This window comes from Cottoperca gobio, chromosome 17 (genome assembly GCF_900634415.1).
Source record: "Cottoperca gobio chromosome 17, fCotGob3.1, whole genome shotgun sequence".
Taxonomy (NCBI): Eukaryota; Metazoa; Chordata; class Actinopteri; order Perciformes; family Bovichtidae; genus Cottoperca; species Cottoperca gobio.
The window spans coordinates 13871675-13894868 of NC_041371.1; the positions used below are offsets into that span (position 1 = coordinate 13871675).

The 23194-nt window shown below is 38.7% G+C and overlaps 4 protein-coding genes across 6 annotated transcripts; 1 reads left to right on the plus strand and 3 right to left on the minus strand.

Moving 5' to 3' along the window:
• Positions 1-408: 408 nt before the first annotated feature.
• LOC115022954 (fizzy-related protein homolog) lies at positions 409-9382 on the minus strand. The gene is made up of 14 exons (XM_029454076.1): positions 9190-9382; positions 7759-7832; positions 7140-7268; positions 6898-6961; positions 5680-5810; positions 5500-5585; positions 5226-5409; positions 4914-4979; positions 3915-4017; positions 3604-3788; positions 3251-3484; positions 2431-2535; positions 2052-2144; positions 409-1953 (listed from the first exon to the last, which is right to left on the minus strand). Exons 2-14 carry the CDS (start codon positions 7825-7827, stop codon positions 1912-1914), a joined length of 1491 nt encoding a protein of 496 aa, XP_029309936.1. The 5' UTR covers positions 7828-7832; positions 9190-9382; the 3' UTR covers positions 409-1911.
• Positions 9383-9850: 468 nt separating this feature from the next.
• Positions 9851-14096, minus strand: plekhj1 (pleckstrin homology domain containing, family J member 1). 2 transcript variants are annotated; one of them, XM_029452644.1, is made up of 7 exons: positions 13915-14096; positions 13695-13796; positions 13443-13510; positions 13238-13304; positions 12362-12452; positions 11719-11782; positions 9851-11067 (listed from the first exon to the last, which is right to left on the minus strand). In XM_029452644.1, the coding sequence occupies exons 2-7, from the start codon at positions 13786-13788 to the stop codon at positions 10975-10977; spliced, it is 477 nt and encodes a 158-aa protein (XP_029308504.1). In that variant the 5' UTR covers positions 13789-13796; positions 13915-14096; the 3' UTR covers positions 9851-10974. The 2 variants fall into 2 exon arrangements, with proteins under 2 accessions (XP_029308504.1, XP_029308503.1); XM_029452643.1 differs by having other exon boundaries at positions 13695-14094.
• A 1627-nt stretch (positions 14097-15723) lies between these two features.
• On the plus strand, positions 15724-19024 carry sf3a2 (splicing factor 3a, subunit 2). Its single transcript, XM_029453655.1, has 8 exons — positions 15724-15839; positions 16614-16905; positions 17011-17057; positions 17263-17372; positions 17474-17523; positions 18151-18291; positions 18376-18444; positions 18530-19024. Exons 2-8 carry the CDS (start codon positions 16708-16710, stop codon positions 18794-18796), a joined length of 882 nt encoding a protein of 293 aa, XP_029309515.1. The 5' UTR covers positions 15724-15839; positions 16614-16707; the 3' UTR covers positions 18797-19024.
• Positions 19025-19391: 367 nt separating this feature from the next.
• Positions 19392-22928, minus strand: LOC115022609 (general transcription factor IIF subunit 1). Of its 2 annotated transcripts, none has more exons than XM_029453657.1 (7): positions 22838-22928; positions 22156-22256; positions 20743-20771; positions 20580-20634; positions 20342-20476; positions 20159-20256; positions 19392-20045 (listed from the first exon to the last, which is right to left on the minus strand). In XM_029453657.1, the coding sequence occupies exons 2-7, from the start codon at positions 22247-22249 to the stop codon at positions 19671-19673; spliced, it is 786 nt and encodes a 261-aa protein (XP_029309517.1). In that variant the 5' UTR covers positions 22250-22256; positions 22838-22928; the 3' UTR covers positions 19392-19670. The 2 variants fall into 2 exon arrangements, with proteins under 2 accessions (XP_029309517.1, XP_029309516.1); XM_029453656.1 differs by having other exon boundaries at positions 20580-20655.
• Between the last annotated feature and the right edge of the window lie 266 nt (positions 22929-23194).

Genomic DNA, 23194 nt, shown 5'->3' on the forward strand with positions numbered 1-23194 from the left:
CACTAACTATTCAGTGTTCAATTTATCTACCCTGTGTGTGGCTCTCAGCTCCGAGCCGATTGGTTCTTACTGAAGATGTACATCATTAAAAAGCGTTACTTTTTATCTAACATTAAACAGTAATGAATCGTCTGATGAGGACTGTTTTTAGATAAATAGGTAGAATTTACTTAATAAAATTCAGTGCCTGTGTTCATGATAATGAAGGAACATGTCACCCAGTGCAGCTCATTCATGTGTTCTGAAGCTATAATAGGCTTTGGCCACACACCAAACACTTCAATTCATTGATCTCGATCTTGCCTGGGCTCGAAAGAACGATAACAATCGTCACTTTCACTTCACAACAGGAGACTCATTTTATAGAAGTCTACTCTCGAGAAATTGGACAATAAAACAGCGACAACGTAATGTACAAGATATGATAATTTAATTGTTGATTATCTCTCAGTACAGAAATATTTTTAACATTCTTTCTGTAATTCAAGTTGGCAGCATTGTCTTGATTTTGAAGTGGCATTAAAAGAAACTTCCATAAAAGTCGAGCAGTGAAACTGCCCATCAACTTCCTCCAGATAACATTAGTAAACAAACATGCCATTTCTGTACAAGAACCTTTCTTCACAACACAAATAAATAGCATTCGTTTAAATGTGGCACGCTAGTCGACTCAAACATTCAAACATGAAAAGAAGAAAAATCTAAATTGGGAGAAAACGTTGCAGATGATATGAAATCCTTTTTTTTTTTTTTTTCAGATAAAAAAAACTAAAACAAAAGTAGAATGGCATGACTGCGAAACACAGAAATGGTCTGATGTAGCAAAAAACAAGTGCCCGGAGCTTGAATATTTTAGACACAGCGCAAAGCAGGAGCTCTGCACAGAACTGCATTTCACAACAATTTAATCCCAAATGTTTTGCTGTGTGTTTTAGTTGCTGTTACAAACTACACTGATAAGCCAACGGGTTTTAATTTTAACTTCCCACGCCTGATTTTTCATTTAAGAAAGTAGAAAAACAAGACGAGTGAAATGCTTCCACACAAGTCACACATTTTCATGTGAATTACTTTTGTAGGCAACTGTTCTTATTTACAGTGTTACCAAATAATTATTTTCTTCTAAGATGTGCCGTATGCCAGTTCAAGATTCCTCAAGAGAGAAACAATGAGCCGATACTGCTTAATATAATTAGGCTAAAATTAACTTAATGTAAGATTTTTTAAAAGGGAGATCAGGCCCATTCGTCTAATCCAGTTCTCGAAACGGCAAAGGATTATATAATCGCTTATCAGTGTACGTGAAACATTATTGTCTCTCAGTAAAATACAAAAAAACAAGCTTAGATTTTTCTGCAAACCTGAACAAAGCCAAAAACACTGCACAGATCAGACCAAAAACTGCAGTTACACACATAAAGGAAATCTACCAGCCAAAAACAAAACACACTAGTAGGAATATATTTTTTAAATGTTTTTTTAAAAAACAAAACAAAAAAAAGAAATAAATTAAATAAGACAATCAAAAGGACAAACTCAATATTTGGCAGGTAAGCACAACGTCAGTCTGTAAACAAAACATAATCACATGGGGAGAAAAACGCACCCCAAATTCTCCTCGTCATCAGAGATCACTGGTCTGTTGGTGGAGGCAGCGGCTCCATCATACAGGAGGAAGTGGAATACTGTACGTACGCATCTCCTCTGCCCTCGACACTCACGCTGTGCATCTCTCCAGCTCCCTCCCAACTCCAGCTACAACTTGGCTAATTAACTAAGGGCAATCGAGGGGGGGGGACCTCTGTAGACTACTGAGGTGAATACGCAAAGAAGAGCCTGTTTACCGCTCGATACATGCAAACACAATCTCCCTTCCCGGCTTTATTCCCTCGTAGAACAGAGGCGTGTTTACTACCGGATTCTGGTGAAGAGGTTCAGCACTGACACTGATTCCTAAAAGAGGGAGGGAGATAGAAGAAGGAGTTAAGGCATAGACCACTGGGAATAAAAAATGACAGATAAAGTGTGGGGGATAAGGAGAGCATAAATACCTTAGTGGATCTCATTTTGCTAAATACGTTCCAGAACCGAAGTGTTTCATCTCCAGCTCCCGTCACAATGGCCTCTCCGTCAGGGGACATGGCCTGCACATGAACTCATTATTATACACTGAATATACCGCATTAGAACAATGAAAAACCTAAATAATCAGGGGTATTTTGTTTTTAGTTCCTTTCTTGTGTGGGATGCTTAATAATTTCATCCAGACATTTCACTGTCATAGTTTAGTCTATTTCATAATTCCCCAACAAGATTTTATTTTGTATTTATTTTCCAGCAATGTTTTTAGCATCTCGTATTTGGCTTCAGTTTTGGGACAGAACATGAGACAATGTGACAGACATACAAACACACAGTGTGTATACTGACCAGGTAGAGTACTCTATAGGAATGTCCAGTAAGTTTGGCCACTTGAGTGAGAGAGGGATACTTCCACACCAGGATCTGGTTCTGGGAATAACCGTGTGTGCTGACCTGCAGAACAAACATTGTTTTTCACATATTTACCTCTGGACTAGAAGGAAACATTGTTATGTACACATGTGCCTGTATACTGTCAAATAATATGTATTTAGCTTAGCTCAAAGAATGGAAGCAGTCTTTTACCTGCTACATGTTGTTGGGTAGCAAGCGAGTCTATTCATTCTGTTTAACCCTGGTACTTCTGCAAAGTTGCATATAAATGTTAGGCTACACTAACATTATTATACTAAGTCTAGCAGAAATCTAACAGCACCATGAATTACATTTATACAACCATAATAACAAACATTTTTTTTAGGGTGATGGGTACTATAGTATACAAATAGCAACTTTTCTACAGGGTTCATACACCTTCTTCAAGTCAAATTCAAGCACTTTGAGCATTTTTAAGCTTTTCCATCAGCTTAAAGCTGTGTTAAATGACAGATATACATACATAGTTTATACTGTATAAAGTACACTTATTATTTCCCTCCTTTATAACTTTCAGAAGAAGTGCTTTAAACACAATAACAACAATTATGTTTTGTGACAGCATTCAGCTAAATTACAATTTCAAGCTTTATTCAAAATCCAAGCACATTTCAAATCTTGAGCACCAAATTAAAATGCAAGTGTTTTTAAGGATTTCCAGCAACTGTACAAACCCTGTTACTAGAAGAAGAAAAAAAATACTGCATGACTAGCAAAACTTCAGGTGACTCACCAGTTCATTGGTGTGCTTGGACCAGGCCAGGTTGCAGACCTGCGAGCCGGTGTCTGTGCACTGTAAGGGCTGGCCGGTCAGAGTGTTCCAGAAGCGGATGCAGCGGTCGGCGGTGCCGCCGCCGGAGGCCAGCAGGCCGTGCTGGTGGGGAGACCAGGCAATGGCCTTCACTGCAGCCAAGTGCTCAGTGTACTGCTGCACCGGGAGGACGCTCGAGTGGTTCCACACAAGTAACTACAGACAGAAAGTTGAAACAAGCGGAGAGGAGGTATAGAAATTAGATGTCTTATGAAAAAGCGGTCCCAGAAACTGATGTGTAGCTCACAAATAGATGAGATTCTCCGTCTACATACCTTGTTGTCATTTCCACCTGAGGCTAGCAGCTGGTGGTCTGTGCTCCACTTGAGCCCGCACACTTCCTGTCTGTGTCCTTGGAGACGGCGCTCTGACTGGAGAGGCGGGGCTCTGATGTCCCGCTGCAGGATCACCCGATCGCGGCTCCCAGACGACAGCTGGTCCGCATTCCATGCCAACGCACCTGGCAGCAAAGAATGAAACCACAGGGGAAGATGAGCAAATGTTGCTAAACAACCGTTTGAAAATGTATGATGTTTGTAATATTTTACTCTGCCACTGGCTCCATCTCTCCAGCCAGTTAACTCACCAACTCTGGCTGTGTGTCCTTCTAGTACGGAGAGCTTCTTCCCTGCTGCTGCATCCCAGATCTGTACGTAGCCTTTATGAGTACCCACCGCCACTAGGTTACCCTAAAAATAGACAGCACACTTTGAATATCACACTGACAGTCTGTAATGACTTCAAACCAGCATTTACAAAAAAGGGGAAGCCAAAACCCAACTTGCATCTTTACTGAATGTCAAGTAACAGCAGTTTTCCATAATGGATCTTTGTCAGGTCAATGTGAGGGTGTATTTACAGCGTTTCACCCCCAGGCTCAGTTTGTTTGGGCACATATGAACACAGCAATTGCACTCTGATGACGGGCTAAACAAGTGGTCAGGCAGTCTCGGCTGGCCAACTCTGGAGAGGTTTGTTTAGTCAGAACACAATCGACCCTTCCATCCGAAACAACTAGCCTTATGAAAGATAATCTAATCAAGTTTAACTGATGTGTCGCTCATCTGAAGAACAATTGTTGTGCAAGTGTGTGGAGGCATCAGAGCTAATCGCTGAAGGCGACAAGTCTTCTAATAAGATGCAACAGGACATTGTTTTCTATTCGCAGTGTGGATGCACACTGGAGCTAAATATTTTGTTTAGTTAATGAATAGTGGAATGAAAACAATTATCAATACACGCTGTTGGTGCTCCATGATGAAGAAGGAAAAAAAGAAAGAGGAGGAAGCGCTTTGAGGCAAATCTTCCCGGTAACATTTCTGACCAATGAGAGAACATGAATGAATGAATGAATGTTGCCGTGTGAACACAAACAAACCGAAGGGCATCGCAACGCAATAGTATCAAATAAGTCCCTGAATCAGAACACAGCACATAAACTGCAGGTCTGGAAACACATGGAGTAACTCTGTCATTAACTCTGTGCTTGTTTAGTAAACATTTCATAGAGTATTGCTGTGCAGGTTCAACTACTATTGGAGATGCAGGATGTTTTGTTCAGATTATAGATGACAGAGAAACTCACCCTCTCTGACCAACCCACTGATGTTACAGAATCTCCCTCTACAGAAAGGTCACATAGACGGGTCACCTAAACAAATAGGGAGGAAAGAAATACAGATTAACATGACATCCAAGAGCCAGCCTTATTACATCCTAAGGCTATTTTAGTTAACATACGTGATACACAACCAGTGAAACCCTTAAACTGAGAGATCCAATGTGATTAGAAACATTATTTAATAGAATAATATATACTCTTAGATTATTTTACTACAGTGACGATGCCTCTCTGTCTCGTTGCTTTGCTCAATGTTTGTGAACAGATGACACACACCTGGCTGGTGCAGGCACTCCACAGGTAAACACAGGTACCCAGTCCAACACTGAGCACATTCAGAGAGGACCAGTCCACTAAGTTGAGGTAGAAGTCGTCCTGAAGCTCTGGAGCATCCAGGACTTTAAAAGGAATTTTGGATATTTTGCGCGTAGGTTTCCTCGGTGACCGCAGCAGTTTCTGGCTGCAATGGACAACACTGAAGTAAGAATACGATGCTACACCTCCGAAATGGAGATGACATTTGAGGAATGACGTGTAAAACTGATATTACCTGTTGCTACTGACAGGTGATAGAGAATATGGAGAGACGGTGTTTCCATCCTCTTCTGGCAGAGCCCTCTTTGCACTTACAGAATACTACAAAAACACAAACACATGATTACTGATAATGGAAAAACTTCCCATGAAACTTAATACTTAAAAAGGTTAGAGCCATGTTAACAATTTTTACACTAAAAAGGCTTCTCTTGGCAGGAGTAGATGGCTGCAGACGGCGGTCTTCTGACTGGGGGTCCTGGACTTTCTCGATGCCCGCTCCTAGAAGCTCGTTCTTCAGCAGAGCCGAGTAAGCCAGACCATCCGCTGAAGGCAGAGGAAGAGACAGAGGGGAAATCAAACCAGGCTGTCGAAATGATTAAGTCCAAACACTGTGCTCCCTCTGCAATTTTATAGCGCTCTCTCACATCTCTAAAGATCAGAGAGAATTTTTCACAAAGCTTTTTTTTCGTCTTTATCTCCAGTTTCCATGAGCCTGTCCAGGGTTAGTAAACAAGAGAAGGTCAAATTATCAACTTTGACTGGAGCAGACAGAGATACCTGTAGAAAGAGCTGAAAAAGGGATAGGACTCACAGCAGATAAACATTCCCAGCAGAGACTATTTGTTTGTTTAGGGGCAGAGAGTCACAGTATAACTCAAGATTACATTACTATCATGATCATACTCCTATAACAACTCACAGTAAAAGGTACTTCTGCAATATACAATATAGTGCAAGACATTCATCTTTAGGAGGTGCAACAATTTGTTGTTTGACAGAAATTTTATCTGCAACAATTTTGATAATCAATTAGTCATGCAGCTTCTCAAATGTGAATATTTTCTAGATTTCTTATATTTCTATGATAGTAAATTGAATATCTTTGGTTGTTGGACTACAATACAATACAAACAATACATTTAAAGACATCACATTGGTCTCGTTATAACTGGAGACAGACGTTTTGTATACAATTTGCAGACATTTTTTAGACCAAACAAGTAATGGATTATGAAAATGAATGTTAGTTTCAGCCTTAATCATCTTCAATGTGTCACTGTAGCAACGAAACGGAAGAGAAAAATACCTCCTAGAAATGGTGAAAGGTGTTTTGTAAAAACTGTAAGTTAAACATATAATGTACTTTATTACTGCATTATGCAGCACTTTTGGTTCAGGTCTGAGTCTGTGTAACACACAGCAACATACATGTCAAACAGCCAGAAAGAAGAACAGTTGAGAGTTCAAATCTGCAGTAAAGAAAAGATGCACCTGTGCGTCAGAAGCAGAGCAGAATAGTTTCTGATATTTGTGTAAGTGTACCAATAACATATTGCAATTCACTGCATCACAATCTATTATTATATTAAAGTGTCCCATGGTCTCTGGATAAAAAAGGTGGATTGATTACCTTTATTGCTGTCTGTTGTGCCATCTTTGGTTTTTCTGTTTTGATTGTGCGACTTTTCAATTTCCTACATCAGGAAATGAAATAAATAAACAATCACTGAAAGCAATTACAGACAATCAAAAGAAGAATGTCACAGGGATAGTTTTTCTCCTTGTAAACTATAATCAACACTTTGCTCTTGAGAACACTGTTCTTTTGGTAGGAAAGACAGTAAAGTCCTGGGTGTATTTTAGCAGACTCACATTGATGCGGTGGAAGTTGACACTCCAGTTGGCTCCAGCCCGGGAGGGAATAAAGCGATCACCATGCTTGCTAGGGGACGACAGGGGGGAGCTGGTGGGTGTCAGAGCTCGCACTGCTCCTACCGCTTTCTACACAAGTGGAGAGAGGAGAAAGCATTTTCTGACTGCATGCCAAACACAAACAGGCCTTGGACTGTGATGTGAAAACTTTGTAACAAGGCAGAAGATCATTTAGGTGGCAGATGGGGCATTTGTCTGAGGTGTTAACAACAGGAGGCATCATTCACAAAACCCAGTCATTTGGCCGGTGAGGTCTTGTTTTCTCTCAACACTAGTGACATTGTCAAAAAAGAGAGACTGGCCTGTTAAACCGTTTTTTCTTTCAACACATGGAGAGTAACAGCCTCTGCGTCCATCTTAAGTCTTTTGCTAGTTAACAATCCTCTTTGGGCGGCTCCATCATCGTGGTATAGTAAAGATAATGACCTAATCGCACTCGTGATTCTAGTCAAGACTGTAAGCCTCGACTAGATGAGGTGGTTTATGGTCATTTTTTAGGAAATATGTGTTCAAGAGGAAACACAGCTCCTTAAAGTACAAGTGTGTATTATTTACTTACTATTGGGCTTGCGTTCTCATTTTGAATGTTTATCTGCCTGAGCAGCCTACACTCATAGTCCTGATCCATGATGCCTGAAAAGGGGATAAGACTGATCAAAAACACATTAAAAAAAAATTATACAACAGTTTCCTGAATGCACATGTCAGATGAAAGATTAGTAAACTGACACTGGCACTCTCATTATTACTTGCTGACTTCTGGTCAGTCCTACTGACACCGACAGCTTTATGTCACCATGTAGGTTGACATCATTTAGTTTTTAATCACTAGTTTTTATTTTCAAACAATCACTTCATTTATTCAATAAATTGATTAGTTGTTCAGTTTAAAACATTTTATAAAATTGTAAAAAATAAATAAAAACTCCCATTGCAAGTTTCAAGTGCCCCCTAGGGATGACTTCAAACTGCTTGTTTTTACCAACCAACTGTCTAAAACTCTCAGATATTCATTTTTAACTATATAAAACAGAGATAAGCAGCAAATGTTCATATTTAGGAAGCTGGAATTTACAAACGTTTGGCCTTTTGTTTGATAAATTACTTAAATGAATGAATAATAAACAAATATTTCATTGTGAAATCCTGTAGTGCATAAAGACAATATAACCTTAATCCTTGAATGGATTATTAAAATCTTTGTTTGAAAAAAGGTTTTCTGTATATCGACTAATTGATTAATTGCTTCAGCAATACTACAGTGTAGCGTTATATGTTTTGACATGACACAATACATTTGTTTAAATAAATGTACTAAATTGACTGAGAAGCCATCATGGGAACATTATTTTTTCACACTAATCAGAATGCGTCCATACGGTGTTTTCATGTATTGCATTTGGCATTAGGTAAAGAAAATAAGTTATTCAGTTGACATTACATTTAACTGGATTATAATGAAGAGACACATTTAACAGTCAGCTTCAAGAAGCATACCTAGAGAAAACCAATCGACACGATTACAAAGATAAACCAAACAATTGTTAAACTCTAGTGACTTAATTTAAAATTAGACTTAAACTAGCTAACTAGGGGCACATCGGTTAGTAGGTGACATTGACATTATAGTTACAGTGCATGTGATCAGCTGCGGGTGGGCTCGGTCTTCTGCTAACAATAACACTTAAATTATCTTTGTGAGAACTAACGTTAGCAACATTTGACGTTAGTTAGCTGTAAAACCATCCACACTGTAGTATTTGATTGCTGGTTCCAAGACATAAGAAACTCAGTTGTGGTGGTTGTCGCTGATCTGTAATCGTGACGCTAAAATTATTTTAAAAACAAATAATTAGATGATCCAGCATACAGAGCTGTGCTAATGCTAACAGTAGCTCAGCTGCTTGAACTAACGTTACATACGCCAAACTAGCTGTTCGGCTAATGCATTAGCAACATTGTTAGTTCACAATCTTCTCTTGTAACCCACCGTGCCCGGATGAACTCTTCCCGTTACACACCGTTGAATACTTTTTCTTAGCGGTATCAATTCCAGTTGAAATGTTTTGTTTTGTGTGTTTTACTCTTTAAAACAGAGCATGTAAAATACAATTGTTTTCTTTTGCCGAGCGTTCAATTTGTGCTCGCTAAGCATCACGGGAAGGATGTGACGTCACTATTTTTGAATCACACATTTTTGCGTTGCTAAGGAAACGTGTCATGGCCACAATGCCTCCCACATCTTGAGCAGAAGAGAAATCATGTCCAGCATTTCAAGAATCAATCATTAAGCGTATTATCAGTCACCTGGTTATGATAGTATAACATATAGATATATTTGTATGTTTTTGCTAGTATTTATTTATTTTTTAGAGCTAGTGATACATGTAGCCTGCTAATTATTTTTAACCAGATATGCACATCTTGGTAATTAATTTGTCAAATGATCAGTGATAAATGATAAAGCCTGTGTTTTTCATGTTAAACTAGACACGATGGAGGGCAACGTGTGGCTTGATATCATTAAAGGCAACTGTTGTATCTAACCTATGGACACTAGTTAAATACTATTGTTGGACTGACCATGATCAAATACACAAAAATAACATTTGTGTTGACAATTCTAGTTTACAGATGACACACTGCATCGATTCACAGCATCTTTCAAATAGCTTTATTAGTTAAAAAACAAAAAAAAAGAGACTCAAGTGAAACAAATATAATCTAACATGAAGTAAAAAAGACTGAACACATTCCATGTGCAAGTTTAAAATAACAACATATCCTCTTGTGGGTAGACTCCTGACTCCAATTTGCAGGATAGTGAAATGTGGTTGACAGCAACATTTCACCTCACCATTAACAACAACTCTGTTGAAGCTACAATGGCAAAGAAATTGGTGTGAGATTAAAAAAATAATTTTGACTCTGGTCCAACAGCTGCCTGAAGGAATCTGATTCAAAGTGCCACAGAAAAGGTTCAGTAGGTTCAAGTACATTATTCAAATTCTAATAACAAAAACCCCTCAACTCCCAGTAAAGTAACATGTGCATAAGTATAGTTATTAAAACTAATTATCTGTAGTTCTAAATGGGATAGATGATAAATATATATTGGGATAGATAAAAAATATCTTTCTCATAGGCAGAAATGGAGTAAAAAGGGTGGCTCAACTCAGCAGATCAAAGGGCCCGTGGAGCTCAAATTGCGACAGTAACTACTGCCAAAGGTTTTCTAAATTGGCCCTGTATCTAATAATCAAAAGCTTCTCTAAACAGCGTATATTTCCTGGCTCGATTCTTCTTAAACCCAGTCGTGCTCATATTATGAATAGTCCTGAAGAAAGTCACAGCTCTACAGCACAAGTACAATTATAGTCTTTCCAAATCACATTGTCTAAAAAGAACAGTATGTCATGTAGAAAACATGTTTTAAACCGACAACCAATCAACCAAGGCAAAGTCTGAAAATTATACAGAAAATGGCATGTAAAATCCCCTGAACTAAAAATAAGACAGCCCCACGTTACATGTAATGTAATAAAAGAAATAATCAGCGTTATCGCTCCATCACTTTGCATGGCCTCAGATACTCTGCTATAACATCTGCATAAGAATCTCCCTGTACGTCTGGAGCAACACTAAATACATTCAGCGCAGTGAAGATCTAAAAAGCTGGTGTGCTTATGGTAATGCCATAGTTTTCAGTGAGGAGTGAATGGAATGGCAGGGCGAAATAAAATGAAAATAAAGTACATCTGGACAGGTAGCTGGTCTACAGGGAGGAGGTATCTCTAGTCGTAAATTGCTGTCCATTGTTGACCTGGAAGCGAGTTTCATCTGATATACCGTACTGCTCCAAGGGGTCCTGTGGAGAAAAGGGAAGATGAGTAAAGACTGTAAGAAAACAAATGTTCAAAGTGTACAGAGCAAATTCCCTGTTATTAGAACAGAATCAAACTTTATATTAAATGTTTAGTTCAGCTTTTGAGATCTTTGAGCCTTCCGCCAAAATACAGTGTAGGTCAGTGGAGTTTAATTAGAGGCTCTTAACAGCATCCCACATTACATTGCATAACCACAACAAGCATATTTCTTCAGACTTGTCGTGAGAACTATTTTCAAGGTCTCCAGATCATCCTGAGTGACCAGGAATTTGTTTCTGAAAGAATATATTACAATTCAAATGTAAACCTTTTAAATGCAGCAATAGATTGGTCAAAACCTAAAACAGCAATTACAATTCCAGTACAAAACAATACACTGCATAAAATGAGAAAAATGTAAATATTAATTAACAAACCACATGCAGCTCTAGAACTTGGTGCCCTTGCAAGCTGTGGCATAAATCTCAACAGCAAAACCTTCTTTAATAAAGTCTAAACTACTTCTGATGATACTTTGCATTTCAGTGAGTCAAGCATGACACAAATACACTTCACACTTTCCTTCACACAATCCTTGCTAAGATGACACTGTTGGATAGAAGTTCTATCTAACATGCTGAGGCTGGTCTTACCTTGCCAGTGAGCCTGTGGATTTCAGTTCGATAGAATATCAGGTTCTTCCTCATGAACTCGTAACTGCAAGAGATGAGAGGACAAGTTGATTTGACATTTGAGGGCCGATATCATCCCCTGTTGGGGAGCATTATGGCTTTCCCTGTCAACTTTAAACACAAGGTCAAGTAGTGATGAATCAGTTCAAAACAAGTAACATTGTTGATTCTGTGGAAACAGCTACATCATTCCTTTGTGATGGTTTCACCCACAGGAGTCTAAAACACAATGATGTGCAAGTTGTTCTACCCCTTACATTTAGTGTGCCGTTACTCCCCAAGCTGCAACTAATGACTATTTTCATCATTATTTTTGATATAATCTTTTTCTCCTTAAAACACATGATTTGGTCTTTAAAAATAATTTAAAGCAGGACAATGCTGACAAATAACAAGTTAGTGCTTAAAGTTATGTCTTAAACTGTGTTACCATCAGCTAAACAACTCAAATTATTCAAATTCTGGTGTTTTTACTTGATAATTTACTGTTATTACCGATTATCAAAATTGTTAAGTACTTTTCTGTCAGTTACTGCCAGGTCACCATTCATGTGTATATGATCGTGGTGTCTGTTGTGATGAGATGGAAAAGAGTCAGTCCTACCTGGCCTTGATAATGGAGTCCACCCATTCCCCACACTGCTCTTCTGAGTCACACTCAAACAGATACTTCCTCTCTGCTTCATCCAGAAATGCTACAAGGAGAAACACATAGAATTTCTTAGAAATACATAATACCAATGCACAACGATAACTGTAATATAAAGTCATAAGAAACGTTTCCATATTGCTGTTCAGTGATATCAACAATGCTGTTTAAAAAGAATTAGCACAAACGTTAGACAACCATCTTCCACTGAGTTGTTAAATGTATTTTAATTTCGCCTTTACTTAACCAGGTTTGTCCCACTTAGATCAAATATATCTTTTACAAGGGAGAAGTGTCCAAGAATAGCAGCAACACAGAGTTTCAACAATTCACATAAAAGCACATAGCTTTGAGGAGCATTAAACATGATCAGATAAAACATTTGCACACAGACAGCCTGGACCCAAATTATTTCAGCATAGATTTAAACTTGTTCAGGGTCACTCTGTTTCAAAGCTTAAGATCAGTCTGTAGATTGTTCTAAGCAGTGGGTGCAGAAAATCAAAACGTTTTCTTTCCCAATTCAGTTCTGAACAGAACAGGGATTTTAATTTCAAAAGAGAAGATACGTAGATAGGTGGTGAGTAAGAGATTCACAGTTTGTAATGAATGTCAGAGCCCCTTATACACGCTATCTATCACGTGAAGAGAGGAATTAATGTACAACACTTCACTGTCATCAATGACAGGTAAAAAGGTAGACTCCACCATTTGTTTACCTTAAAGTGTTAATCAATTAAAAACCCTAGGTAATGGACCTTAAGGATTTAAAACCAGCCAACAAATGAGAAAGTGCAGGTGAGTCATGTGAATGTGAAATGTTTAACTCACCAATGGAGAAGCTCTGGCTGTCCTCTTTCTCCACCCGACACTGCTCCAGCAGCAAAGCTCCAATTGGCTGACAAAACAAATAAAAGTCTTAATGCTGTTTTCCTTTACAAGAAATGTGTTCACTTTCTCATGAAGTACAGGAGGCAAGAGAATGAATACATGGGGAATAAATACAGTGTGGGCAGGTAACATTGATCCAACTGACCTCTTCCTCATCAGTTCGGAAATAAAAGAGGAAGTTAACGACGAGTTTCACCAGCCTCTTCTTTACAACTGTATAACAAAAAGGAAATTAGATGATACTTCACAACACAAACAGTACACAGCTGATGAATGACATGAACATTACAGATATCTGCTGGTTGCTGATCTGGACATTAGCTGCCTGCTGTCCACGTTACATGAAACGAAAGTATGTGTGAGAAGAGCGTAATCGGTGTGTAATAAACCGTGTTACCGTCTCCTTTCTTGGGTCCTCGCATCCCCAGCTCGGCTGCCATCTCTGAGGGCTGGCGGCTCAGAGACATCAGCTCTTTCTCGTTGAAACGCATCTCGGTAACTGACGCAGTAAAACAGAGGTTAAATAAAGGGGATACTTTGGCTACGACCGAGCCATTCCCAACGACAGCATATGGAGTTAGATAACAATAAATCGGTAGACACAGAGTTGTCTATACCGTCGGTTAAACGTCGCTGTCTTGCTATCTTGTGTTCTCGAAATGTGACTGTGTGTGTTTGGTAATTTCTGCGGCCAAGACACAGTCCGACTTCTCCTTCATGCTACAGACACCGGACACACACTCCTCTCGCTGGCACTGGCAGCGACACTCCTCACTGGTAATAAATAGTACGGTAGTCGGCGAGGGTCAAACTAGGCGAACAGTGCGTTTACAAGCCGTACAATGCAGCCTGTTGTACTGACATGGTTATGTCATGTAGCATATTTTGCAGTGGTGGATAGTAACTAAGTACATTTAGGCTACTACAGTACTGTACTTAAGTACTTAAAATGGTGAGGTACTTCTGCTTTACTTGAGTATTTCCACTTGTTGCTACTTTATATTTCTACTCCACTACATTTTAGAGGGAAACATTGTACTTTTTACTTCACTACATTTATATGACAGCTTTAGTTACTTTGCATTAATACAAAATATAAATCAACAAACAAATTCCAATATATTATTATAGATTAAGCTTCCTAGCAGTATATGAGTATATATAGTACATATAGTTCAGATGAGCACCAGATGGTTATATACCATTTTAATTCTGCAATTTTATACTATTTTAATTCTGCAATTTTATACTATTTTAATTCTGCTATTTTTAATGTACTTCACACTCATTTACATCAACACTGTGATTATTGTAATGTAAATGCTCTGTTTAATCTTGTACTATGTCTTTGCTGTGAAGCACTTTGACTGCAATTCTTGTATGAAAGGTGCTATACAAATAAAGCTTATTATTATTACCAGCTGCAACATTAAAGGGATGTAGCATACAAATTATTGCATCAATAATTAATTATAGTTCAGTAATATATTCTATATACTCTGAAATATGCCATTCTGCATAATAAGTACTTAGTAAGTTGGTTTACTGTTAAGAAAGTCATAGAATTAGCAACATGGAAAAATAGATCTGTTAAGTTTTTAATACTTGCAAATGCTAAAGGAATGTAGAAAATACTAAAGAAACTAAAATATTTTTCAAACATAATAATCAACAGACACGAAGGATGTATGAGAAATGAAACAGGGATTTACTGAAAATGTCATGTGAATATAAACAACAGAAACAGAAAAAATACTAAATCTTGAGCTTTATGGAAACTAATAAATTGTATTGCTTTACTTATGTTTTAAGATATGGGGTTTAATCAAATGTTCAGGTGAGCCCTACATAATCTTGGGAACTAATAGGAATAATGTATTACTTCATTTATGTCTTTGATTTATTAATAAAGACATCTTACATTTTCAAGGGAGTTTACCTGGAGTTTACAAGAAAATTCACTTCAAGAGACAGGCCCTTGATTTCTCTCTCTAGAGACAGCTTACAAGTACACAACATGTGCGAAAGGGGACACATAATAAAGAAAAGAAAAGAAGAAGAAGAACTAGTGGGAAATGCAAGAAAGTGTTAAATGAGGAGAGGAATTCCTCGGGGATAGGAGTGGAGCCAGTAGGTATTTAATGAAGAGTACATAAGACTAATTAGAGCTACTTTATATTACATTTTTAGATGTGTTTGTGGTCCAGCTTGAATATTATGTTTGAGAGGCCATGCTATAATAAAAAAGGTTGTGCATGGGGCAATAAAGTCTACCTTAGAGGCAGCAAGAGAAAGACGTACATTTTTTAAAACCTTTTTCAATTAGATTTTTTTGAAGAGCTGTTAGGGGGTCTTGTCTTATTAATTTAATTAAAAACAACTAAAAACATTTGGGACACGGTCCCGGAGGTGGCGTCTCCAGTCCAGGAGGGGGCGGTAATGCGCATAAAGGCATTTCCCAGCTGCCAAAGGCCAAAGAAGGAGCCACTTGGGCATGCGCAGTAAAGATCTACATTGGCATGATCCTAACGTTGTGGTGTCGGTGAGTGTTTTGAACAAAGTCAAATGTTTACAATATCCCTTCATGTATGGTTGTCGGTTTGACGTCTATCTAACCAATCTATTATCACATATACAGAGCTAGATTTTTTTATTTGTAGTTTGATCATTTAGATTTGTTAAAATCCCTCAATTACTCGATGGTAACACCGTTAGCTTAGCATTGTCGTTCAGCAGCTATGGTTGCGTTATGCTAACATACTGCAGCTAACTGGAGTTTGTAGAGATAACTCAATAGTAAACATTGGTATTGTAGCTTGACAAAAGTCCTTTTATCTGTGCTGAATTATATGAAGTAATTGAGAAATAATTGGCTAAATAAGTGCTGTTACCCAGTAGTTAGACCGATCCCTTGCAAGGGAAGTTAGCTTAAAGAACCTCATCCAAGAGTCATTGTATTGTTTTTAAAACACATGAAATGCAACACCGACTAGTTATAGAAATGTGACAACCTTGTCCCGGATGTATTTGTTTTTAACATTCCTTTTGAAATCATAGATGCACTTACTTTACTTAAACTGCTCATCACACGGTACATTTGCACATCATACTTGAACTTACATTCAAATCATAGTAGTATCTGAGCAATATAGTAAATACAGAGTTACGTCAGTAGTCTTGTAATGTTTATAACTAAAGGTAGTGTAAATCTTCACATGGCGCTGTGTGGTACCCCAATCCAGAAATACATAGTACATATGCTACATATTATTCTATATTTACATTGTTGGCAATTATGTGTGCTCTCTTTCCTCAGATAATCAGGAAGGATCTACTTTGAGTGCCTGTCCAGTGTTAACTGGTCAAACGCGTGTGGGTTTCTGCGAGATTGAGCCCATCACCTTGCAAAGATGGATTTCCAGCATCGAGCTGGAGGGAAGACAGGGAGCGGTGGGGTGGCTTCTGCCTCTGAGAGTAACCGTGATAGGCGAGAGCGGTTACGTCAGCTGGCCCTGGAGACCATTGACATCAACAAAGACCCCTACTTTATGAAGAATCATTTAGGGTCATATGAGTGCAAACTTTGCTTGACACTTCATAACAATGAGGTGAGGAGGCACATGATGACACTTTCCTACATTATGTTATCCGAACTTTGTATTATTTCTTTCTTTCTCTATATCTTGTTTGACAAATCTATCTCCTCTTTACAGGGAAGCTACTTGGCTCACACGCAAGGAAAGAAACATCAGACCAACTTGTAAGTGCAAAATGGATATTCTTTAATTAGTTTACGTTGTGTTTTCTGTGACTTATCTATTCTACCTCATATCAGTCTACATATCCTCGACTTATGGTGCATCATCAGCTATGTCATGGTTGCTGTGAATTTAATTGACAGAGCAACAACCCACCTTAGTCCAGTACATTGTAGAGTTAAAAACTAAATATTTTGTTTGTTTCAGAGCACGGAGAGCAGCCAAAGAGGCAAAAGAAGCTCCTGCTCAGCCTGCTCCAGCGAAAGTAAAAGTTGAGGTCAAGAAGTTTGTCAAAATTGGTCGACCGGGATACAAAGGTAAGTTAGCTGCATGGTTATGAGTCAGTGCAGTCATTATTTAGTTTATGCTGATCCCGGTTTCACTGCAAATGTATATAATTTTCTCTTCCTCTTTATAGTAACCAAACAGAGGGACTCGGAGACCGGACAGCAGTCTTTACTTTTTCAGGTTAGTGTGTTTGGTGGGAGTCCCAATGTAAAATTTGTTGATTTTAAAAGGGTTTTTGTTATTTTGTGAAGATTTTTAAACAAAGTAAATTAACATTAAAGTAATAATCTCGAAGATTTTCATTTACATGAATGTCTTAAGTCACTATTGGTCATCGAATGAGGTAACACGATAGTAATTTAGCCTACAGTCCATTGATGCAAACCAAACATTTTCCTACTACTGCATCTTCATATTCATAGCATTTAACTGAAGAAACACAAGTTGTCCTTTATTATGAAGTAGTCTAGGAAATGCTATGAGTTTGTTAGTGAGCTTGACAATGAATGTCATTTTGGGCATTTGTTGAAAGCAGCCACAGTGAGATGAAGAGCGACAGGCTGCTTGCACTTTCGATGTTCGCAGACTCATGCCGTGATCGCATACCTGTGATTTTACCTGAGTTAACACGACAAATGTGTTCCTGCTGGTCAAATGAAGAAAGCAGCTATATACTGAAATTGTCTCGAATACGAACAATCACCCTGGGCTTCAACATTTTAAAAAATAAATAGTTTTTATCCGCTGAGGTCCGACTGTCAAAGACAAATCTGTAAGCTTCCTGTTTTTCTTTTCTCTTTCCATCAGATTGACTACCCAGAGATCGCTGAAGGAATTGGACCCAGGCATCGTTTCATGTCTGCTTATGAACAGCGCATTGAGCCCCCTGATCGTCGCTGGCAGTACCTGCTTTTGGCTGCTGAACCATATGAGACTATTGCCTTTAAGGTGAGTGGGAGCTGCACTTGTATTGTGCTCTTATAGTGTTTTCTTTTCTTCTGTGACATAACATCAACATCTTTGCGTTTTTAGGTCCCCAGTAGAGAAATTGATAAAGCAGAAAACCGATTCTGGACTCACTGGAACAGAGAAACTAAACAGGTACTGATGAGCTGATTAACATTTGTTATCCTGGTTTTATTCAAGGAGTTGTGTGTTTTTAACCTGTCGTTGTTGTTCCTCCCAGTTCTTCCTACAGTTCCACTTCAAAATGGAGAAAGCTCTTTCCCAGTCCAGCGGACCCCCACCTCCTGCTGGCGTGAAGCGCCCTCCTCCTCTCATGAGTGGAGTTGGACATCGCCCACAAAATGAGTCTATGCCTCCTCCCCCGCCAGGAGGGATGCCCCCTCTCCCACCTGGTGCTCCGGGTACCCCCCATATGCCCCCTCAGATGCCCATGCCCCCCATGCCAATGAGGCCGCCTCCTCCTGAGGGCCTTATGTCTAATAATTGATCCCCTACCAGCAGATCATGATTGCTTTCTTTCATGGTGTTATAAATGACGTTTAAAGTCTACATTTAGATTTTTATACATCTCTTTGGTTTATGTAAATGTGTAGGGCAGCCCATGTGACCCCACTGTTTTGTATAAATGCTTACATTCTGGATGTGGAGCTATGATTGAAAGTAGCTCGTCTTTTAAGATTCTGTTTTTGTAATTAAATTCTGTGGAAAGAAAAAATTTGCCTTAATCGTCTGTGTTTTTACGAAGACATCACACGCAGCAAAAGATTAATTGATGTATCCCGTGTTCGTGTGAAAGGGTCAAAGCAGAAGAGAAAAGCAACACTGCAGAAGTTCCTGAAATAGTTAGTCTTGAGGTTGCGGATCAGGATAAAAGCTTGACTTTACTGTGGAGAGAACCTTTTAACTGGGCTCCCTGAAGCACGTCTCAGACGAGATAAAGGGCTAACTGGGTCCAATCATTGATAACCTCCCATCTGGTCATGTTCAGTCCCTACCAGCTACATACTATTGACAGTTACTTGAGCTGGTGGTATTGATAATCAATTTATTAAATCTTTCACCACTTAAATGAATCAAATGTTCACACAGATTTCAAATAAAGCAATCATAACATGAAATGAAAATGCAAATGTCTTACCAGGTAAATTCAAAGCTCCATTACACAAAATCACATATAGCAAAGAAACCAATCTGTAACACGTTGATATTGAGGTAATTTAACTTTCAGGTCTCAGTGGTGGTATCTGAAAGATTTGACAGGGAAAATCTATTTAATTCAAATTACCACCTTTTAATAAATGTAATTAAATCTATCCAGGAGAAAATTGTTAAAACAAATTACTGCCTTAGAAAGAATCCACTCATCCCTTTTGCTTCTTTTTCTTCTTCTTTTCCTGCAGCTTTTCATTCTTCTCAGGCTCTGCCTCCTCATTTCCTTCATCCTTATCTTCTTCATCTGCTACTTCTTCAGGTTCCTCTGTTTTATCTATTTCTTGTTTTACTTTGATTTCTTCATCCCTGGCTTTCTTAGCTCTCCTGCCCTTTAATTTTCCTTCACTTTGCTTCATGAGTTTTTTGTCTGGCAGTGGCTTGTTTCTGAGACTGCTTGATGTTCCTCTCTTTGACTTTACTCTTTTGACTTGTCCATCATCGTCATCATCATCTTCCTCCTCCTCCTCTTCATCATCAAGGTCTGGCAGCCACCAAAACATGACTTCCCAAATAGTTGTCTCAGGCTAGAGAGGGGGGGGGAGAACGCATGAAGTAGTTGATGCAATACAAAACATGTACAGCTTTTAATCTTAACATTGGATGATAAAAGTGGCAAATAGGTGAATCCTGTGTTTACCTCCGGTGGTTGTCCTCTGTGTCGTAATGTGCCCGACCGTCTCACTGTCAGTCCAACTTCTTCCTCCTGCTCTGCTGTCCTTTGACCGCGCAGAGTTTCTGTTTTGTTTTTTTCAAAAAGAGACCACTCAGTCACAGCAGCCATGTCATTTTGTAACTGTGGCCCTACTTTTAGTTTACTTGCCATGAAGCCTCTGAAAGCCTGAGGTGAGCACCAGGATGGTAATGGCCACAAACAGACAGCGGTTGAGGGTGACATTCTCCCACGGCGTTTCAATCTGGGTCATGTTTTGGATGGACAAAGCTTTGTGCAAGGATGCTGAAGGAAATGCAAGAAAGAGAAGGGGACGATGTTATTGTAATCCAGCAAACTAAACATTGAAAGCTGACGAGGGTTGAGGAGAAGGATGGGAATGACTCACTTGTTCTGGGGAAGCTGGGTTCCCTGGGTAAAATCTTGGGTTCTGCTCTTGGTTGCTGTGGAAATGAAGCCATTTCCTAATTGAGAACAACATGTAGCTTAAACCAAAATATGTATTAGGGATGTGAAAACAGTTAAAAATATTTATGTTAGTTCAATCTAACCTCTCTGATTTTCCTTGTAGCGTACATTTCTGAAACAGACAGATGGAGATTTAATGAGGGTTAATATCATAAATCATAAACAACAACTCACTCAATCTGGAATATATTTGCCCACAGTCATTTGATGAATATTCATACATTCTTGTTGGCTGACATGTGCTTGATTTTATTAACCTCTCATTTACATGAAATACAAGTCTACTGTGCCAAGATTTAGAATAACAGACAAACATAAAAGATTAACAAAACTAAGAAATGCTAGCGACTCTTTGAGGCTGAGCATTTAACTACATGCTAACGTCAGCCTACTAACACTCACAATGACGATGCTTACATAATGTTATGTTATGTTATGTAGTTTTTGACTGCAATTACCGCTTGCGTCATGTAGGATCTATTTATAGGGACCTAGTTAATTTAATGTATGCAGTCTTGAAAGGGTAGTTTGGTAATTGTTACTTTACATATGTTGATGAAATGTTTGCTTATTGTATTGTGTATGTTGTGAGCCCTTGATATATTTATAATTATGTTTTCTATTTAATTATTTATGCAGATTTTTCATTTGCCATGTGAATGCATCCCCTACAGGATTATCAACATGTAACCTGCAATTTTTGGGAATGCAGTTAAGCCTTTAGGGCTTCAAGCATTCGTTTTATAGAAATCTACCCATTTAATGTAAGCATTTCAGGGCATATTAATGGTTGTTACTTTTCTAGCTCTATATATGATATTGGTGAGTAAATTGATGTTTGGTATTAATGCCTTCTTATTGCACGTGGGGAATGTAATGTGCGATTGGTTGCAGCCAGTCCCTATTTAAGATGGCTTCTCATCATCACTAACCACTGATGAAGATTTAGCACCGAAACGTCGCAAATAAATGTATTTTTGCAAGTTAAACAGTGTGAAGGTAGACATTTTCCATTTAGCACTAAACTCAATGTACAGCTGAGGCTGATGGGAATTTCAATAGATGTCATAAATGTAAGTATTGGAAAATTAAAGTATTGGGCAAATGAAATTGGCACTAGATAAAGTCATTGGGATTCGTCCCCTGGGGACATTAAAAGACTACAAAATGATTTCAGTCTGGACCAAAGTGCTGGCAAATAAAAATACATTCTCCCACAAGGTCCTTTTAGACTTCTAAGAGCTCTGCCTCACAAGGAGGACTTTGTGTGTGTTTGGAGAGAGTGAGGGTTATTACACCCACCATCCATTCAGCACGGCTGAGGAGCTGCATTATCACTGTGCTGCCTTTGACCAGGAGTCATATTTCAGTGGCTCCCTGTCCAGGCTGCTCCCAAGTATTTATAGAGTTGTACAATATATGCACAATGGATGAAGGCTTTTATGTGCAAGCTTTACAAATTCTGTGTGTGTGTGTGTGTTTGTGTGTGTCACCACCTGGTCTGTGGATCTGCCGAACAGACTTCTGTGGAGGAGGATCTGCTCTTGGTGGCCCTAACTCCTCTTCAAATGTCTCAAAGCTTTCTTCCATCCCTTCCCTGAGAAAACGAGAGGGAAGAAGATGGACAAGGTTCAAAACTAACTTTGTTTTTAAACAATTCAGCAGATTTGACATGTACATATTACACAAAACTTTGCATATGAACCTGGCTGTAGTCAAAGGCCAGTTCAGCCTACAGATTGCTGTTTTTTGTGTGTTATTTTCCAACAACAGTGTGTTTCAATGTATCCCAATGTCTTTAGAGTTGTTTTTATCAGTATTCTTCACTTGGTAAAAGTTATTTCCATTGTCTTATCTGCGCTCCACATTGGCTGCACAAAATGATACAGTAAATTATAAGTAAAAGGTCAACTTCTCTAGTTTCTGAATAAAAATCTTGACCTTCACATTTACAGATGAATCCTGTGAGGCCCTTATGTCTTACATGACATTTCTAAACGGACATTGAGCTAATGTCCTAGCAGCCCTATAAATAGATGAAGCAAAGCCACTGGAGAGACAGATGGATACACACTGCATATAAATACACAAAAATAAAAGGGCTGATGTTACCATAATACCCGCTGGCTCTCACATGATGAAGCCTTACCTTTGACCCTGATTGAAATAAGGACCTACCTGTCTCGACATTTGGGGTCCCCCCGGGCAGCGTCAGGGAGCCTTTGTCACAGAGCCTGTTGTTCCTCTGCAGCAATGGAAGCAGAGTCACGCTCTGAACTGCCTGACAGCCCAGCACAGGTGCCAGAGAATGAAAAAACTAAAAAGAATTGAGTGTCAGTCAGAGGCGTTGACTGAGGGAGGGTTGACATTAACATGTGCCAAATCCTTATAGAGGATTGAGAGGGGAGGAAGAAGGCCACACCGTGTACCAAGTTTTGGAAAACTCTGAACCATATTGGAAATGTTTTATTTTATTTTATATTCTTCCCACAGATTTGGAACAAATAAGGCAACACCTCTATAAATAAAAACTGT

Bases quoted from the DNA above. Each gene is read 5' to 3' on its own strand.
- plekhj1 (XM_029452644.1), bottom strand. From the start codon at position 13,788: ATGCGTTTCAACGAGAAAGAGCTGATGTCTCTGAGCCGCCAGCCCTCA. The intron at 13,511-13,694 runs GTAACACGGTTT...TTTGTTATACAG, and splicing joins AGGACCCAAGAAAGGAGACG to TTGTAAAGAAGAGGCTGGTG. The intron at 11,783-12,361 runs GTAGGACTGACT...CATCTCTTGCAG, and splicing joins GACTCCATTATCAAGGCCAG to TTACGAGTTCATGAGGAAGA.
- sf3a2 (XM_029453655.1), top strand. From the start codon at position 16,708: ATGGATTTCCAGCATCGAGCTGGAGGGAAGACAGGGAGCGGTGGGGTG. The intron at 17,058-17,262 runs GTAAGTGCAAAA...TGTTTGTTTCAG, and splicing joins AAGAAACATCAGACCAACTT to AGCACGGAGAGCAGCCAAAG. The intron at 18,445-18,529 runs GTACTGATGAGC...TGTTCCTCCCAG, and splicing joins GGAACAGAGAAACTAAACAG to TTCTTCCTACAGTTCCACTT.
- LOC115022609 (XM_029453656.1), bottom strand. From the start codon at position 22,249: ATGGAAGAAAGCTTTGAGACATTTGAAGAGGAGTTAGGGCCACCAAGA. The intron at 20,772-22,155 runs GTGGTGACACAC...TGTCTGTTTCAG, and splicing joins TCGGCAGATCCACAGACCAG to AAATGTACGCTACAAGGAAA. The intron at 20,046-20,158 runs GTAAACACAGGA...CCCCCTCTCTAG, and splicing joins ACAGAGGACAACCACCGGAG to CCTGAGACAACTATTTGGGA.
- LOC115022954 (XM_029454076.1), bottom strand. From the start codon at position 7,827: ATGGATCAGGACTATGAGTGTAGGCTGCTCAGGCAGATAAACATTCAA. The intron at 5,586-5,679 runs GTAAAAATTGTT...GTGTTTTTGTAG, and splicing joins CCAAGAGAAGCCTTTTTAGT to TATTCTGTAAGTGCAAAGAG. The intron at 3,789-3,914 runs GTGAGTTAACTG...CTTTGCTGCCAG, and splicing joins AGGACACACAGCCAGAGTTG to GTGCGTTGGCATGGAATGCG.